A 20,031-nucleotide genomic window follows, 5' to 3' on the forward strand; every position below is an offset into this window, starting at 1 on the left:
GCTGAAGATCTGGAAGACAAAAAAAACATAGAGAAATGATGCCCCGACACACAAAGTGACTCAATCTCAGTTCTTTCCAGGTTTATGCGTGTTTACATCTCGCTCGCATCATTCTGACAAAACAGATTAAGGAGAACACTTCAATCTGCATTGTGTAATCCCACTTTACATCAAATGGAAAATGGACTGGATCAAAATTCGATTTGTATTCTCCCATCATCACTCATTTTCTCCACATCAATTGTCCCAAATCTAAAAAAACAACCCCCTACACCGCTCCCTATTGGTCAAAAAACATTTCCACATTATATATTTTGCAGAAACATGTCAAGAAAAAGTGACACGGACAAATGAAACGAGATTGCAGCGAGAAAGGCGAAAGAACAAGAAACCAATGACGCCGGAGGAGGTGTGGCTAAAAGCGCTCCTCTCCTCTGATTGGCTGCCTGTGTCATTTAAAGCGGACACCCCCCTCCGCTCGTGGCTACTCTTGTTCATATTGAGTTTGGGAGCTCAGCGGGAAACATCCGTATTTCACGCCGGAGCTCACGCGCATTCACGCGGCTTCCACTTCACGGACACCCCGCTGACCGCGCTGGATCTTTTTTTTCGAAAATATTTTTCTCCCACACCCCTTCCGTTTTTTTATGGTGGTGTCGTCCATCCCGCCGGTGTTTTGATTTCGGCGGGAGGTGGTCAATAGTATTGGGACACAAGAAAGGATTGTTTAGGAGGAGAAAGGACGCGCACCTGCAAAGGAGGTAACTAAATACTCTTTATTTTGTAAAAGCGTACGTTTTTATCGTTATAAGTACTTTTTGGGACGAGAAAGTGATGGATTGTATGTGGGGAAAATGGTAACTTGTACTATATAGTGCCTTTTCGTCGAGTAATCTAGTAATAGTATTTTTGAGAGATTGCTATACTAGATATGCTATGCTATGCTATATATTTATGGAGATGCTATACTGTACATACGTATAATATCTGGTGAGTTAGTATCAGCAGTATAACGTAGTATCTTGTTTTTGCATACTTAGACGAGGTCAATAGTCTCTGGGTTAGGGAACTACCCCAAAAATGAATTTTAAACAAATTCTGTGGTATTCTAAAAAGTTAAGGGTATTTAATGTAGCAGGGAAATGTATTGTAAATGGAGAAAAATGCCTTCGGAAGGAAAACACAAGGAAAAAGAGTAGAATTTGGTAAAAGAAAAAAAATGTGATATTGAAAAACCAAAATGAGCTTGCAAAGATTGAAAAACGATTCGAAAAGTGACGGTGAATCCATTCTAAACAACAGATGTAAAAGATTTTTTTTCCTCCACAAAATCAGTCCATCTTGAAGCTAGACGTAAACAAAGCAGTTGCATCATTTGATCAATTGGCTTTCATACACTGAAGAAAACAACAAATGATGCCAACTCACCGCATGATGTCCTCTTGGAATTGAAATTTCACACTGATTTGACTGACTGCTTGTGTGTTTGTGGTGGGCACCCATGGACACACACCCACACACACACACCCGCACACCTTCTGGCTAAGAGGATTTCCACCGCCTCTCCTGCAAGATCAACTTAATCCCCAACGTCCTTTTGACTCGCCCACATTTCATTTTGACCACTGATGGCTCGCAAAAGTGATCCAGATTGATTTTTGTCAGCTAACAGGTGTCAAATTCAAATCTGTATTTTTCATTTGAGTTTTGACCTGATGACGTGGACTGCCATAGCCGTCCAATCCTTTTGTGCTACCAGACTTTCCAGGTCAAAAGGACTGGACGTCCGCTCATTTAAATTAACAGCATACCCATAATCGGGTTTGCATCGTTGCCAATGGTGACGAAAGAGTTCATATCTATTCCATCATAATGTTTTTCAACGATATCTTTTTACTAAAAAGTACATTTCCATCAAAAATTGTATTCTAACCCAAAATTAAATGAGAAAACTTCTTATCCTTTATTTAAAACTCTACTTTAAGTGCCTATTTCCATCTCAAGCTGAACCGAAGCTTCTTGTGCGAGCCAAATTCAATGATATTGTTGTTATTTGCTGCGGCCCTATCAAATCTGGGCAGCATGCCAGAGTTTGGACAGCATTGCATGTGATTTGAAGTATGACACCTGATCCAATACGAGAAAGCTCGTGTTGTGTGTGTGGGTGTGTGTGTGTGTGGGTGGGTGAGAAGCACTTTTTATGTAGACGTGAGCTCATCCCGCCTGGGGCATTTTTGGGGTTGTTCCAGTTTGATCTGCAGAGTGATCTCATACGTCACGTCGCATTCCCTTTTGGGCTCAAACGAGGGGGTGACGAAGCGTCGCCTGGTAGCCAACGTCTTGTGGACGCATCAAAAATTCATTTCCTGAACCCATTTTCTCTTGACACGTCTACTAGTGGATTGTTTTTGATTAATTGATGTTAATTCTGGAGCATTTCCAAGTCACTTTTTGTCCCTAAATCTATAGCCAGTGACTCAAAATGGACAGAAAGTGACCTGTAAGTGCCCTCCCAACCCAGGAAGACCACCTTTTGATTGACAAGGCCCGGCATCCAAGTCAAGCCTCCCAGGCAACATCAATTGGACATCTAGTCCCATCAGTGGCAGTCATCTAGTTGGCGTAAAGCCTATTTTGGTGGAAAATGTTGCGAGCAACCTGTTGGTCGCCCTGACAACAGTTGAAAACAATCGCTTCTTGGTGGCAGGATGTCGATAATTGATAAAGTATCGCCATACATAGGTCACAATCCCGATACGGATTGGAAAAACATCACAAGGAGACGCTCGCTTCAAGTCTTGGTTTTCCCTGGCGCACGTACGGCCTCATACGAAGTCCACGTGCGTCTTCGCTATTCATCCCCGAAAGGGCGGGACATTTCCATGAGAAAAGAGAACGGGGTGGCGGTAACATCTGCCGCGCCATGTGGCGTCCACGCTGATAAAAACACTTGATGCTAAAAAAAAAGGCGAGCTTTGTTTACATCTTAGCCTTTAGCGTGTTAGCCAAACAAATCAGCTTTAATACAAAGAGACCAATTTTCTGTTCCGATTAGAGAAGGTCACAGGAACCAGATTGGGCTAAAAAAAAGCGCCACACTAATCGAAACCATTCATTTATCCTCACAAGGGTCGCGGGGGGTGCCGGAGCCCATCCCAGCTAACACCCTAAATCGGCCAATCTCAAATCCTTTTTTGGTGTCTGTGTTCTCGCAGAGTGCTCATGTCCAAACAAAGCAAAGACAGGCTTTAGAATGCTCCGTCCTCTTAAAAAAAACGTCCACGCAGTCCGCTCATTTTGAGTTTTTTTTTTTGTGGCATTCTTGCGTCTGCGGTTGAAACTCATCTTGCTTTGTTTTTCCCAGGCTAGGACAGCATGCCTCAGACACCGCACAGTACCGGAGGTTACAACAAAAACCTGTACCAGGCCAAGGATGAGGTCTACTCCGGGCTCCATTACCGTGACAACAACCTGGTGTCCGGGTCCTTGGAGGCCCTCATCCGACACCTGCTCCCCACGGCCGACTATTATCCTGATGTGAGTATCATCTAACTGCAAATTGAAGGGTTAATTGTGTAAGTTTTACATTATTTAATTGTAAAAGTGTATTTCTCTTTTTTTTAAACTTTGTGTTAAATTAAGCAATGTTTGCGAGAGTTTGCCTCTGCATAGTGGAAACCAATGACGAAGTCAGGATTCTAGCAGAGGCCAATGAGAACTGATTGATAGGAAAAAGTAGTCATTTATCATGTGAAAATATTGAAAAAGGGTATTTTATTTTGGACTGGTGCGCTTTGTGGGAGTATTACATTATTTAATTGTGAAAGTATTTTTAAAAAAACATACAATTAAGTAATGTTTGCGAGAGTTTGCCTCTGCATAGTGGAAACCAATGACGAGGTCAGGATTGTGAAAATATTAAAAAAGGGTATTTTTTTGGACTGGTGAGCTTTTGGCGATGCAGGTCAAAGGCCTTGTTTTGGTTCAAAAAAAGTAGTGGGTGTCACACGCATTTTGGTTTGAGGCAGCCATGTTTGTGCTTTTTTGAGGTTTTGAGAATGTGACCAAAAAGCCACGCCCCCAACCATTTAAAAAAAAAAATCTAATTTGATTTTAAGCGGACATGTTTGTCCTTTAAACAAAGTCCCATCATGTTTTTTAAAAATAATTTTATGATAGTGGCAAAAGTTTTGGTGTCAAATGGCCACTTCTAACTTCTCCATTGGTTGCTCTTCCACAGAGAACGTACATCTTCACGTTCCTGTTGAGTTCCCGCCTCTTCATCCGCCCGTACGAGCTCATGTCCAAAGTGTGCCAGCTGTGCGTGGAACAGCAACGCCCGGGCGACACGCAAGCCGACAAGGTGGGCGTCGCCGTCCCCGTGCCATGATTTTAGCCGCTGACACCCAGAATTTGTCACCCGGTTCAGATCCGACTAAGGAAAATGGCGCCAAAGATTCTCCAACTGCTGACAGAGTGGGCGGAAACCTTCCCGTACGACTTCCGGGACGAGCGGATGATGCGCGGCCTGAAGGATCTGACGCATCGGCTTTCCGCCGGAGACGAGGTAAGGATATTGAAACTTGATACTAATGCTAATTTGGCTAGCTGGATTCATGTGTTGATGGGAGTCAAAACAATAGTTTCGTACATTCGTTAGCGTAGCAATGTTGATTCTAACCCGTTAAAGGTCATACATTTTTGTTAGCTTAGCATAGCACGCCTGTGAGTTAGCCAAACATACCAGTCAGTGCATAGGTGTCAAAGTGGCAGTTCGCGGCCCAAAGCTGGCCCTCTACATCATTTTTTTTTGGCCCGCAAAAGTAAATCGTGTGTCGACTTCAGGTTTTATGATTACAAAATAATAATAATAATAAAATTAAAACCGGAATATTTACCATTTCCCACCCTTTTTAATGTAAGTAACAAGCAAAATATTTGTTAAATATATTTACCATCTTAACCTTTTTTTCAATACAAAATATGGGATTAATATATAAAAAAGAAATGTTTAATTGTTCCCTACATAAAAAAAATCTAAAATTATAAAATAAAATCTAAATAAAAAAAATAAAAAACAATGGGGATGTTTTCCTCTTGTTCCCCTGTTTATTTTTCAATGTACATAAATAAAAGAAATGGATATTTACAGTTTTTCCTTTTTATTTCATAATTAAAAATTATATATATAATACAAAATCTAAAATAAATGATCAATTGAGCATCAGAAATACTATAAAAGAATAATTACGGCTGACACACTCGCGGCCCTTCACATAAAAGTGTGCTTTTTCTTCTTTTTTTGGTATCATGGGAACTTTTTTTTAGTTTTGTGGTCTAAATTGGGAAGTGAACAAAAAAGAAGCAGAAGGAGAAAGAGCTTGAAGAGAGCAGACAGACGGCAAGGAAGCCAAACATCCATCTGGCCCTGTGAGAGAGACCCCCCCAAAGCGAACCAACCCCCCACCCCACCAAATCGACCCCCCCCTTCCAACCCCATTGTTTGCCACGCAGGCTTCACATGACTCGTCGTAAGCGTCTTTTTATCTGAAAATCAATATGTGACACATTAACAGCAATGTCTTTTTCTTAGGTCATAAATAGACTAAATTTGAACTTCATCATAGTTGAAAGGTGCCATTTGTGCACTTTATATTTTTTATACTATATGTCACTTCAATTTAATATTTAACTTTAGATGTCCACATTCATCAATTGAATTTTTATAAATATACATTAGCATTAAAACTCTTATGTATAATAACTGTTGAGATGATCACATAATACAAAAGTTTAAATTATATTTGTTTATTCTAATTAATTTACTGATTTAAATTAATCAACAAACTAGAAATAGTTATAATTAATCATTTTGTACTTTTTGCTTGAAAAAATGTGACCATATCTTTCAAAAATACTTATAATTAATCGTTTTTTTATATTTTTACTAAAAAACTATCTTTGAAAAATTGTTATAAAGAATCATGTTTTACTTTTTATAGAAAAATTAACCATATCTTTGAAAAATCATTATAGTTCCTTTTTTACTTAAAAAAATTAACCATATCTTTAAAAAATCATTATAGTTAATCATTTTTTACTAACAAAAATTAACCATATCTTTAAAAATTAATAATAATTAATCATTTTTTACTTTAAAAAAATAACCATATCTTAAGTTATAATTTAAAAAAAGTTATAATTAATCATTTGTACATTTTGCCAAAAAAAAATTAACCATATCTTTCAAAAATCGTCGTCAATCATTTTTTACTTTAAAAAATAAACCATATATTTAGAAAAATTTTATAATGAACAATTTTTTATTTTTTACAAAAAGATTAACCATATATTTGAAAAATCACTAGAATTTATCATGTTTTACTTAAAAAAAAAACCAATATTTAAAAAATAGTTATTAATAATTTTTTGGGTTTTTACAAAAACTTAACCATATGTTTGAAAAATTATTATAGTCAATATTTTTTTTAAATTAACCATATCTTTAAAAAAGAATTATAATTAATCATTTATGTACTTAAAACAATTAGCCATAGTTTTAAAAAAGTTAAATAAAATACAAAAAACTTTCCACCCGCACAATTTAATGCAATATTAATGTATCCGTATTCCAACTGATAAATAAAACCCAACGAGGCCACTCTTTCTCCGAAGTTCTCTCACGCGAAAATGATGACATTCACTGTTTACTGCAAGCAAAAGTCTGAAAATCACAAGACAAATAAAATAAAGGCAGCTTTCAGACGCCACGTGGCGTCTTTGTGTTCCCGGTCGGTCTTAACGCCAAAACACAAAGTTCCCACCAAAGTTCAAAGATGGCTCGGAGCTGGTCACATGATCTCATTTGCGCTCACTCGTCTCGTCGGAACATTTTGTGCACGTTGTCGGGGTGAAAGAGCCACGGGGACGATAACAAACGGCAGCGGCGTGCGTCTGCTCTTGCTAAATTATTTCATTGTCATCCGCCTCGCTGTCCTGAGCTCGAGGGTTTGATCCCAGTTTGGATGTTCTCCCCGTTCTTGCCTGCATGGGTTTTTTTGGGGTTACTCCAATTTCCTCCCACATACCGAAAACATGCAAGCTAGGCTGATTGGACGCTCTAAATTATGAGTGAATGGTCTCCCTGCCCCCTACGATTGGCTAGCGACCCATTCGAGGCGTCCACTCACTGTCCATGATTGGCTGTGATAGGCTCCAGCACCCCTGCAACCCTTGTGAGGATAAGTGCTACAGAAAAATGAATGAAGTAGCTTAAATACCGTCTTCAGTCCATTCATTCATTTTCTGAAACATTTTATCCTCACTAGGGTCATGGGAGGTGCTTGTTTCAGTGCTATTATTAATAATAATAATATTTTTTACCGTAACGCAAACGACAAACTGGTGTTTTTCTTTGTGACATTAACCAAGAAATGACTTAGACCACCGGTGTGAAAGTGGCGGCCCGGGGGCCATATCTGGCCCGCCGCATCATTTTGTGCGGCCCGAGAAAGTAAATGATGAGTGCCGACTTTCTGTTTTAGGATCAAATTAAAATGAAGAGTATAGATGTATATTAAATTTCCTGATTTTCCCCCTTTTAAATCAATAATTGTAATTTTTTAATCATTTTCTTGTGTTTTTAGTTCAAAAATCATTTTGTAAAGTCTAAAAATATATATAAAAAAAGTTAAAATAAACATTGTTTTAGATCTATAAAAAATGAAATATTCAGGGCTTTTAACCCAGTTTTTTAATCCATTTATTAAAAAAAAAAAATCTAAATATTATATCTCAAATGGTCCGGCCCACATGAAATCGAGTTGACGTTAATGCGGCCCGCGAACCAACCCGAGTCTGACACCCTTGACTTAGACAATTAGCAACGATTAGTTTTCTGTTGGTGGTGCATTCGCTGACTGTGCGAAATCAAACCGTCGTGTTCTTTTTTGGCCAGAGTTCATCCCAAAGTCAGGGATTGTTTTGTCCCACTGCCGCCGGAATCCGGTCCGGCCACGACCCGTTGGCCCCGAATGTCATCGCGCGGTCGGTCGCGCCCTGGAACGGAGGAGTCGCGCCCGTCGGTCGGTCGGTCGGTTCCTCCCTGCTGAACGTTGTTGTTGACATGGTCGCCAGGGTTTGTTTTTTTTGCGAGAGCCTGACGTGGCCTGAAAAGTGGCCAAAATGTGGCGCTGAGAAATCCTCCCATTCAAACATATGTGCACCCCCGCCCTTCTTTTTTTTTTTTTTTTTTTTTTAACCCCCTTATGTAAGCAAATTAAGCAATGATCTAATCCGGGCGACGCTTGGGAATCTGTAGCGGGGAAGGGGCGTGGCTCCGGCGGTTTTTGGTTGGCCCGGTTCTGTTCACGCGTCGGTGCTCTTCAAAAACAAGATCTGTTTCTCAAAACGCATTCATTTTACTGGCACTGGCGGCATAGTGGATGAGTGGTTGGTGTGTCGGCTTCGCAGTTCTGGTGTCCTGGGTTCAAATCCAGGTCAGTCCACCTGTGTGGAGTTTACATGTTGTCCCTGGGCCTGCATGGGTTTTATCTGGGTACTCTGGTTTCCTTCCACATTCTAAAAAACGTGAGTGTGAGCATGGATGATTGGCTGGCCACCGGTTCAGGGTGTCCCCCGCTTCTGGCCCGAAGTCAGCTGGGATAGGCTCCGGCACCCCCCGCAACCCCCTAGTGAGCATAAAGCGGTTCATAAAATGAATGAATGAATGAATGTTTGGTGGGTGGGACTTGTACTCAGGTGCGGTTTATAGTCCGGAAAATACGGTACGGTCAAAATTCTGGTGTTTCCTAGTTAATCAATTCAATCAAATCCTTTATCAAAATGTCTGAATCCCGACTAATCGCCGTCTCGGTCTGAACGCAGATTTACAGGAAGGCGGCGAGCCAGCTCCAGCAGGGTTTAATCCGGAGACTGACGGTCCTGGGCCAGTACGAAGAAGCCCTGCTCAAGATCAACGGCACGACGCCCGTCCTCGGGGTCAAACCTCCCGTCCGGAGGGACATACTGTCCGTCTGCGACGACCCCTTCACCGTGGCCCAGCAGTTGACTCACATCGAGCTGGTGAGCGTCCAAATCCGTGGCTTGAAATTGTCTGATCAAAACACATTTTTTTGGGATTGTCCAGCCCACTAGGGATGTCCTCATCACATTTTTATTTTTTTCACCCGCGTCAAAACAAAAACAACCAAAACCCAATCATTTGCCTGGGAAAAATGTTAAAAGAATTTCATACAACATTTCTCAAAGTGGCTTATACTTGGTCAAATTGGATTGGACATGTCTCACATTAAAAGCCAGCCAATCCGTTCATATTTGAAAATAAAAACCACTGCATTTATTTATTTAAAACCCTGAACTTTTGCACCTGATTCCAATCCTGACCCTGTTTTGGATTCCTCAACTTCCTATGACGACCACCCACAGTCTTCCCGTCCGTCAACTCTAATCTTCAAAATTTGAAACCACCATTTTCCCCTGTGGGTGTAAATCACTCTTAAAAACTGGAAAGGGCAATCCGTAAAAAAAAATCTTTGTATTTTCTCTTCTTGTCTTTCAAACGTTTGTCCACACTAAAGTTCTTGATCAAACAACAGTTAATCTCTGATTGACACCTTGTTTCCTTTGTCCTGCGACGTACCCCCATCCAATTGAACCCACACTTGAGCCACTCCGAGTCCCCGACAAGACCACCCATTTATACTCCAACCCCATTTTAATCCCTTTTACTGCTTTTTTTGTCGGGAATCGCTCTTGAAATTGAACAGATCCCCCCCCGAGTAAAAATTCCAGGAATTTATTGGGTCTCATTCCAGGATTGAGGACTTTGTTCTTCCTTTTCCCAGGAAAGACTGAGCTACATCGGCCCCGAAGAGTTCGTACAGGCGTTCGTCCAGAAAGACCCGGTGGACAACGACAAGGTAATCAAACAAATACCCTATTTTCTGACATATACGCCATACTTGTCACACAAAAAATGATGACTGAATCGAGGGTACGGCTTATATGCGCACAAATTAGACTTGACATGCACGAAACGCAAGACAATGTGGCCGATACAGTCATTTATTTCAAAATAGAGAAAAGATAAACAAATAAAACGTTAAACAAAATTAATTTTGACGTCTACCAATGAAATTCAAGAGAGAAAAAAAACGTATCTTGCATAAAACATGGAAAAAGTTACTTACTTGTGCCTGCCATTGCTCGCTCAGGGCACCGCCATCTTACCTACGAATGACAAACTAGACCACTTCCTGGTTGTACTGCTCACATGACTTCCTTTTTGAATTTGTCTACGTGCAGGCAACATGCGTACGATCTTTTTGATTCATAAAGTATCTCGGGAAAAACCACATGTAATGATTTTTCTTAAGATTTTCCATTCAAAGTAACACATTTGTACTCCCGATTAAAACCATGAATATGGAGGTGGAAATTGGGAATCGGGGGGCGGCTTATACGCGACAAATTGTCAAATTCAACCATTTTAAGGCAATTTTAAGGCTACGGCTTATACGCGGAGGAGGCTAATATGTGAAAAAATACAGTATTTTCCCAAAGTAAATTCGCGGGGAAGACATGTATTATGCAATGTTAAGTTTGCGCTTTGACCCACTTTTCACGGTCCGGAACCAACGTGGAGTTGACGTGACGTCTCGGGTTCATGCCGGGGTCGCGTGATGCCGACGGACAAAAGAAATATCTTCTTTTTTTTTTTTTTAACGGTAAAACGCAAAGCTACCCAATTTTTTTTCGAGTTCTGCCGGGATGTCGGATTAGAGCGGGCGTCGCTTAGCAACCGCGGTTGCCGCGGGGGTCGACGGGCGAGCGGGGACGCGCTCGTCCGGTCGGGCGCTCGAGCTGCTAGGCAACGCGCCGATTTGGGATGCCGGTTAACAAGGAACGAGGCGAGGTGGCTTTTATGGCCCGGGGCGGTCTGTCTCGGACCCTCAAAGGGTCCGCAAAATGTGTGTGTGCGTGCGTGTGCGCCAAAGGAATGCGTTGAATTGAACGGAGGAGATTCCAAACACAAAGCAATTACGCTTGTTTTTGTTCTGCTAAGTCGCTTAGCGAAGGCTATTTGTTGTTTTTGTGGCAGAGTCGCTTCATTGGGCACAAGAAGGTCGCTAACCTGGAGGCCTACGTGGATTGGTTCAACAGGCTCAGCTACCTGGTGGCCACAGAGATCTGCACGGTGAGTGGCCGTTAGCAATAGCTGCTAACCATTATTTTCCCACTCCAGTATAAAAAAAAAATGGAAAATCGCTAAATTCAATTCTGTGGATGCGCAAAGTTAGCATTTTTTCTGCCCCATGTTTGAAAATGTTTCATATTAGCTTCGAGATATCAGCTATGTTGCTAATGGCTATCCCGATTTTATTCCTCTTTTGGCAGCCCGTGAAGAAGAAACAGCGCGCGAGGGTGATGGACTTCTTCATTGACGTGGCGCGCGAATGTTTCAACATCGGCAACTTCAACTCTCTTATGGCCATCATTTGTAAGTTGCTGGACTATTTATTACTTGCCCGTTTTGGGGAGATTTTGATTTATTCCTCCATTTTTACTGGTCGACAAAATTTTGAACATTATAATCGTACAGGATAAAATATTTTTAAGCTGTTTGGCTAAGGTATGTAAAGTTCCTGCTGATTTTTGGGCAATTCCAGGCTACTTCCTGTTTGTTTTGGGGGGCGTTTAAGGTTCCTTATTAACTCATTGGCTGCCATTGAAGGCGCTGTTTTGAAGAATCAATTGTGGATAGGAAATTGAGCAAAGAGCAGTTGATAGGACAACTCTCAAATATATCTGGTTTTGCGTATAAAAAAACATTTTCACTATGTGCTAGAATACAAATGAGTTTTCAGCCAGAACAACCACACGGGCCCGATTGGACACCTATCGGGCCACCTCTGACCCGCGGGCCGCATGTTTGACACCACTGGGCTAGATACTGTATCTTCAAAATGATAGCCAATTGAAATGTTTCACCTCGGTGACCCAAATTGAGTCTCGCTACTTTAAGCATTTTGCTTGTAAACTCCTGGTTTTGATTTTTAAAAAAGTGGTCCTGGGATTACGGGGACGACGTGTGCTTTCGGGGGGGACATCTGGTCGGCCATGGCGGTGGGGGCGGGGCCGGGGGTGTGCAAACAATCCAAGCAGATGGTCAATACTGACCGGAGAAAGTCCCATCGCACGGTCAAGATGTTTTTCTTTCTTGGGTGGGCGGGGCTATTGAAAACCCAGCTGTCATTCGTCCATTCGTCATTAAGCCAGACGCTCACAAAATGTCTCCTGGGAAGCGTCGGATTAAATGCAAGCAAATGAGTTTCTCCCAGACAATTTTCTATAGCTTGTTCGTTCATTTTTTTTAAGCGCTTCTCCTCACGAGGGTCGCGGGGGGTGCCGGAGCCCAACACAATGAGACGGACGGACGACAAATCATCGTGGCTAGTGAATAACCCTTTTATTTTTGATTTTTACCATTGCAGCTGGGATGAACATGAGTCCAGTGTCCCGCCTGAAAAAAACTTGGAGTAAAGTCAAGACGGCCAAGTTCGACATCCTGGAGGTACGGCGTTTATTTACTTATTTGGTCCTTGGCGCTTGGACACTTGTGCTCACACATTGGGTTTTTTTGCGACAGCACCAGATGGATCCGTCCGGAAACTTCTACAACTACAGGACGGCGCTACGTGGCGCCACCCAGCGGTCCGTTATGGCAAACAGCAGCAGAGAGAAGGTCAGTAGTGCCTTGTTTTCATTTTTTTTTTATTGCCAGTCTGTTGTTAGCATCTTTTTTTAAACCCTTCATTGAGCGAGTGGCGACTTTTGGTTATTTAACCCCCAAAAAATTAGTCTACTTTCATGGACGTTATTATGTAGGGCTTAAAATGAACAATTTTGGATACTTCTACATGATTTTAATTCTAAATTGAGTGTGGTTAGTGTCACTTTATCCTTCGTTATTCCCGTGAATTGAATGCTTTTATTGTCATTATAAGAGTATCATGAGATTTAAAGTACAAATATCACAAAGTGCACAAATAACAACAACAAACAGAAAAATAAATAACAATCAAATGGAAAAAAAAAATAATAAGTAATCAACATAAGTAGTAAAGTGCACAAATAACGACAATGAATGAACAGATAATAAATAATTAATAATACTAATAAATAAATAATAAGTTGTCAAGATAATAAATTGGTCAGAAAGTGGCATGTGGTTATGTAACCACAAAGATTATGGCTGTAAACCGCCTGCCAATTTTTCTAGAATTAAGGTGTGTTTGTGTGTCCATTTTTTTTCTCAACAGCCGAATGTTTGAGTCACCCACCACCAACTTCACTACGCACTTATCTTTACATTCTATCCAATTTTAATGGTTTAATACACAGGTGTGAAAGTGGCGGCCCGGGGGCCAAATCTGGCCCGCCGCATCATTTTGTGCGGCCCGAGAAAGTAAATCATGAGTGCCGACTTTCTGTTTTAGAATCAAATTAAAATGAAGAGTATAGATGTATATTAAATTTCCTGATTTTTTTCCCCCCTTTTAAATCAATAATTGTCATTTTTTAATCCATTTTTTTCTGTGTTTTTAGTTCAAAAATTATTTTGTAAAATCTAAAAATATATTTAAAAAACCTGAAATAAACATTGTTTTAGATCTATAAAAAAATGAATATTCAGGGCTTTTAATCCAGTTATTTTAATCAATTTATTAAAAAAATATCTAAATATTCTATCTAAAATGGTCCAGCCCAGATGAAATTGAGTTGACGTTAACGCGGCCCGCGAACCAACCCGAGTCTGACACCCTTGTTTTAATACATTTAATTAAAAAAACTTTTATTACCTATTTCATCCAAAATTGGCAGACTTTTACCATTTTCAAAGAGTTTAAAGAGTTCTGTTGGAGGAAATCAGGCCATTTACATGTTAAATTGTGACTCTAAAATCGTGTTATGAAACTACTTCTGGAATGAAATAATGCCACAAGGTGAAATCATTTGAGTTTGTAAGGTGAAATGATAGATTTTTTATGGTGAAACGGTAGATTTTGAATGATGAAATGAATTTGTAAGGTGAAAAGGTCAATTTTGTAAGGTGAAACGATTTCGTAAGATGAAGTATGAATGGATGGGGTTAAAAGGCCTGATTTTTGTGTTTGGGTGAGTACGTGCGGGAAAGAGGGTGTCGGAATTTGTTTTTGTTTTTTCCCCTTGTAGCTAGTCGCTGTCCGTATGGTGGCCGCAGTAGTTCTGGGCCGGAATGTCCCGCGGGGGAGGACAGCGGCGTGACATAAGTGGTCGCCGCGTCCGAGTCACGGAGGCGTCTGGCCGAGCTCCGTCTCGGAAAAACAAACGTGGCGTCCTTCCAGGTCACATTGCGTTCCTTCCCCGACCGGCGCAGCATTGGGACGTGAGGAGGAATGTTAGCGGCCTTTGTTTGCGGAGATTAGGTTACGCAAGCGGGACAGAGGTCAGGGGTCGGCCATTGGAAAGTTCCAGCATGTCTGGAATGCAGCGGGCGGCCTGTCACCTCTCGCCCGTCCGTGGCTTTGGTGGATCGTCACCGGGTCTTTTATTACTCTGGAGAAGGAGTGGCCAATCACTTATGATTTTTTTTTTTTTTGAATGAGCCTGATTAATTGGAGTGTTTTTAAAAGAGAATAAAAATAAGAAATGAGGCAGAGTAGATGCAAAATAGGATTGAATTGAATGGAATGCTTTTATTGTCATTATACAAATATAATAAGATTTAAACATTTCACCACATAGTGCACAAATAAGAACAGGGAGACAAAAAATAATAAGAAGCATTTGGGCCGGGAGCCACATGCGGCTCAAGAGCCACATGAGAAAAGTCCAAGTTAAAAAAATACTCCCTTTTGGCTGAAAATGCACTCAATTTGCATGACAAAATATTTATAAAATTGTAAAAATGTGGATTGTTTCGTATTTGAACATTTTAATGTAAAAATGCATTTTAGATATTGTATAATTTGATTCATATATTTAGTTCATGTGATTTGCATTTTTAATATTTTATTCAGATATGATTCATGTTCATTTTTGGTGGGTTCACATTTTGAAAGCGAATTATTTAAAGTGTTGTACTGGACAGGGTTTAATCGTGACAATTTTTACAATATTTTTTGTATTTTTTTTTGTTGTTGTTTGCAGATGGTCATTCCGTTCTTTAGCCTGCTCATCAAAGACATCTATTTTTTGAATGAAAGCTGCGCCAATCGCCTACACAACGGACACGTCAATTTTCAGGTAAAAAAAAAACATTTGTTCCACTTTCCGAAAATGTCAACTTCCCTAAAAAAGACATTTTAATAGAAAAGAGAAGTCATGTTTTTGTCACATTTTGGGTATTTCCCATCCATTTCATGATTTTCCACTTGTAGTCATGCTTGTGGAAATTCCGATATTTTTTTAAATTTATTTTGGGAAGGGCTGTCAACATATGTTAATATTATATAATGGTATATTTTAATATTATTATATTATCCAGCTTGCTTTAATAGAATTGTATGGAAGTTGTGGTGTTAGTGCGTGAAATGTTTTAAAGGTGCTGTAAATATATATATTTATATATATATATATATATTTCTATATATATATATATATATATTTATATATATATATATATATATATATATATATATATATATATATATATATATATATATATATATATATATATATATATATATATATATATATATATATATATATATATATATATATATATATATATATATATATATATATATATATATATATATATATATATATATATATACACACACATACATAATATATTGAAATCTTAAAATTGGGTAAATGTCATTGTATTATGATCTGGAAATTTTGAATACATTTAATACGGTGGCATCTGAAAATGTAAAAATCTGTATTTATTTTTTGTGAAGCCATTGGTGACACTGGTACATACACTCAATTTTTATACCTGTGGATATTTATTAAATATCATATTTATAATTATTTATTTAAAAAAAACTTTCACCAGGATAAGGTTCCATTATTTGTAGCCATATAGTTTTGTATAAGTATGCAGGAAAAAAAACAAGGGCAAAAATTAATTTTTTTTATGTTTTTTTATTTTTGTAGAAATTGTGGGAGTTGGCAAAGCAAGTTAGCGAATTCATGAGCTGGAAGAAGGTGGAGTGTCCCTTCGACAAAGACCGCAAGATTCTGCACTACCTGCTCACCGCGCCCATCTTCACCGAAGACGGTACGGCGTCCAATCGGAGTGTTGGTTTTGATTGAAATGGCGGTCGGCGTCCGTGCACACTTGTGAACGCCGTCTTTTTTGCCACTTGCAGCTTTGTATCTGGCGTCTTACGAGAACGAAGGTCCCGACAACAACATGGAGAAGGACAGGTGGAAAACTCTCAGGTACACTAAAAAAAGTACTATCAAATTATTGCGTATCATCGTTTTTTTTAAACGACATAGTATAGTAAGACTTTTTTTTTCGTTAAAAAAACCCGACATAGTATATATAGTAAGGCTTTTTTTGTAAAAAAAAACCGACTTAGTATAGAAAGGCTTTTTTTGTAAAAACCAACAGTATAGTAAGGATTTTTTTCTCAAAAAAACAACATGGTATAGTACGGCTTTTTTCGTAAAAAAATGACAGTATAGTAAGGCTTTTCCCGTAAAAAAACGACATAGTATATAGTAAGGCTTTATTCTTAAAAAAACAACGTAGTATAGTAAGGCTCTTTTTTCTTAAAAAACGACATAGTATAGTAAGGCTTTTTTGTAAAAAAAAAAAAAACAACATAGTATACAAAGGCTTTTTTTTGTAAAAACCGACAGTATAGTAAGGCTTTTTTTCTTAAAAAAACGACATAGTATAGTAAGGCTTTTTTTTTCGTTAAAAAAACGACATAGTATAGTAAGGCTCTTTTTTCTTAAAAAACGACATAGTATAGTAAGGCTTTTTTTCGTAAAAAAAACATCGTATATAGTAAGGCTTTATTCTTAAAAAACGACATAGTATAGTAAGGCTTTTTTGTAAAAAAAAAAAAAAAAATGACAGTATAGTAATGCTTTTTTCTTTTTAAATAGAAAATTGTTCATTCATTTTCTATAGTGCGCATCCTTGCTAGTTGATAAAGTGGGGACACTGTGGTGTAGAGGTTAACTCACATGACTCCCATGTGGGCAGCCTGGGTTCGAATCCCGATCAGGAAACATTTTCCCTGAGTTGTTTCTATATATTTGTTGTCAAGATCTTCCAATAATGACAAAGGAAAGTGTGGCCAATTTGTGGCGTAGAGGTTAACTCACATGACTGCCATGTGGGCAGCCCGGGTTCGAATCCCGGTCAGGACCACATTTTCCCTTAATTGTTTCTATATACTTGTAGTCAAGACCTTCCAATAATGACAAAGGAAAGTGTGGCCAATTTGTGGCGTAGAGGTTAACTCACATGACTGCCGTGTGGGCAGCCCGGGTTCGAATCCCGCTGTCGTTTGACTGATCACTACACTATGTAGTTCAGTAAATGGATGATCCTTTTTTCATTAAAATAAAGACTTAGTCATTTTTTTCAGCAAAACAATTATGTTCCGGTCAGCCTTCGGCTGACCGGAAGACAGTTGGGGGGGAGGGGTCCTGGTGGTGTTCGACAGTCGGCCTTCGGCCGACTGCCGACACCACGCAGTCGTTGACTGGCGACAGCGGGACGTGAACCCTCGACACCCACGTCGCAGGCAGGTGACTAACCCACTACACCACGAGGCGGCCCGCCTATACATGGTCATTGGGTGCTTTTATTTAAGGAAAGACAGTCTTTTTTTAATGGCAAAATGGTTCATCCACTACTGATGACTTATTCACTGGGCCACCAACAGTAGTATTTGTTCTTTTATCTCTTTCATTTACCTGAATAATAGTGGGAAAATCTTTGCAAGCATTAGGATTTGAACCCAGGACCACAGAGGTGGGAGACTGATGTCTTGTACAATGGGCCACCACCCTCCAAGAGTAGCCAGTAGTATTTGTTGTTTTGTCTCTTTTCACTCCCAGATCATACTTAGTACTCTATTGTACCTTCAAGTGGGAAAAGTTAGGTAAGCTTACAGAGCAAAGCAGACCAGGACTTGAACCCAGGTCCACAGAGGTGGGAGACCAATGACTTACTCACTGGGCCAAAGGCTCCCAAACATATGTAGTAGTATTTGTTGTTTTGTATGTTACAACTACTAGTATAGTAAGGCTTTTTTTCTTTAAAAAACGACATAGTATAGTATGGCTTTTTTCTTTTAAAAAAAACAACATAGTAAAGCTTTTTTTCTTAAAAACGACATAGTATAGTAAGGCTTTTTTACTTGAAAAAACGACATAGTATAGTAAGGCTTTTTTACTTGAAAAAACGACATAGTATAGTAAAGCTTTTTTTCTTTAAAAACGACATAGTATAGTAAGGCTTTTTTTCTCAAAAAACGACATAGTATAGTCAGGCTTTTTTCTTAAAAAAACGACATAGTATAGTAAGGCTTTTTTCTTTAAAAAACGACATAGTATAGTAAGGCTTTTTTCCCTTAAAAACGACATAGTATAGTAAGGCTTTTTTTCTTAAAAAACGACATAGTAGAGAATGGCTTTTTTCTTAACAAAACAACATAGTATAGTAAGGCTTTTTTTTCTTTAAAAATTTGATTGAAGTTGGATTATTAACTAAACTTTGCTGTTTGTGGAGCAATAAAAAAAAATCTTGGTTTTCAATTCGGATAGTAAATGATTAATTTCCCACGGCCATGCTTGTTTCTAGATTCTAGGGTCTTAAACGGACGTTATTTATGCTTTAGTAGATCTGGTGTGAATAGTTTTGATCATTTATTTTTGAATAGTCTTTTTAACGCTTCTACCATTTAATGTGTGTACAAATCGGTCTTTAAATCCTACTATAATTCCCATAATTGATTGAATTGGTAACATTTTTTTCTCTCTCTCTCTCTTTTAGGTCGACGCTACTTCAACGAGCGTAAACATCAAGCACGGAGAAGACCTGAGATGTCATCTAAAAATCTCCTCTGCGTGCGAGGAAACCCTAAAAGCTACTTTTTGCGTTAGCAGACACGGCTACGACGCCAATGGCGGCTTTTTCCAATTCTCTGTAAGACTTTTAAGTCTTTATTTTCTACGATATTATTATACAGGGTGTTCCAAAATGTTTGACCCCATTCGAAATGCCCATATCTCGAAAACTACTTGATAGACCCTTAATGAAAGTAATTTCACTTTATGTTGAAGGTCATTCATTTTATTGGTTACATTTACAAAAAATAGTACAAATATTTGTTGGTTCTATGACAGATTTGTATAAATGTTCACTCTCGAGTCGGTATTTGAGCTCGTGCCAAAGTCCTGGCGATCTAGGTACGCATAAAAAAACTACTTGAAACGTTTCTACACAAGCTGTGAAAATTTAACGTCATTACAACAACAAAAATCAATATTATTGGCGTACGAAATGGGGTCAAACGTTTTGGAACACTGTGTTTGCGGGTCAAAATCAATGGAAAAATGTGCACTAAACATGTAAAAGTTTGTTTTTGCTAAAATTCTAGGTGCTACTCAAAATATTAGATCTCATGTGCTAGTTATGCTAACGGCATACTACCCTGAAAACGAAGCCGGGTCAGACCTGGTTAGTACTTGGATGGGAGACTGCCTGGGGATACCACTTGTGTTACCAAGTGGAATTAGCTCAAGTGGTAAAGTGCTAGCTTAGCATGTGAGAAGCAGTGGGAACTCTAAAGAGACACGGACCGTAAAGGGGTCCCCGTGGCTTGAGTAGTTAGCACGTTAGCCTTGCAGCTCTAGCGTCCTGGGTTCCAATCCCTGTCGGTCCTGTGTGGACTTTGCCCTGCGATTGGCTGGCTCCAACATTCTGTTCACCAAGAAATGAAGTTCTACTTGTAGTTTTTTGCACAAGTAGATCCTCATTTCTTGGTG

General features: G+C 39.2%; 1 protein-coding gene across 1 annotated transcript; it reads left to right on the plus strand.

Annotated features, from left to right (window-relative positions):
- Positions 1 to 102: 102 nt before the first annotated feature.
- Positions 103 to 19,525, plus strand: rasgef1ba (RasGEF domain family, member 1Ba). Its single transcript, XM_077601102.1, has 14 exons — positions 103 to 761; positions 3,365 to 3,537; positions 4,241 to 4,363; positions 4,430 to 4,567; positions 8,887 to 9,084; positions 9,867 to 9,941; positions 11,123 to 11,218; positions 11,419 to 11,521; positions 12,516 to 12,595; positions 12,671 to 12,766; positions 15,214 to 15,309; positions 16,171 to 16,294; positions 16,386 to 16,458; positions 19,037 to 19,525. The coding sequence occupies exons 2-14, from the start codon at positions 3,376 to 3,378 to the stop codon at positions 19,059 to 19,061; spliced, it is 1,389 nt and encodes a 462-aa protein (XP_077457228.1). The 5' UTR covers positions 103 to 761; positions 3,365 to 3,375; the 3' UTR covers positions 19,062 to 19,525.
- The last annotated feature ends 506 nt before the right edge of the window (positions 19,526 to 20,031 follow it).

This window comes from Stigmatopora argus, chromosome 5, assembly GCF_051989625.1.
Source record: "Stigmatopora argus isolate UIUO_Sarg chromosome 5, RoL_Sarg_1.0, whole genome shotgun sequence".
In the NCBI taxonomy this organism is placed as follows: Eukaryota; Metazoa; Chordata; class Actinopteri; order Syngnathiformes; family Syngnathidae; genus Stigmatopora; species Stigmatopora argus.

Coding starts and splice junctions, on each gene's coding strand:
- rasgef1ba (XM_077601102.1), top strand. CDS start 3,376: ATGCCTCAGACACCGCACAGTACCGGAGGTTACAACAAAAACCTGTAC. Junction 3,538..4,240: donor CGGCCGACTATTATCCTGAT/GTGAGTATCATC, acceptor GCTCTTCCACAG/AGAACGTACATCTTCACGTT. Junction 4,568..8,886: donor GGCTTTCCGCCGGAGACGAG/GTAAGGATATTG, acceptor GTCTGAACGCAG/ATTTACAGGAAGGCGGCGAG.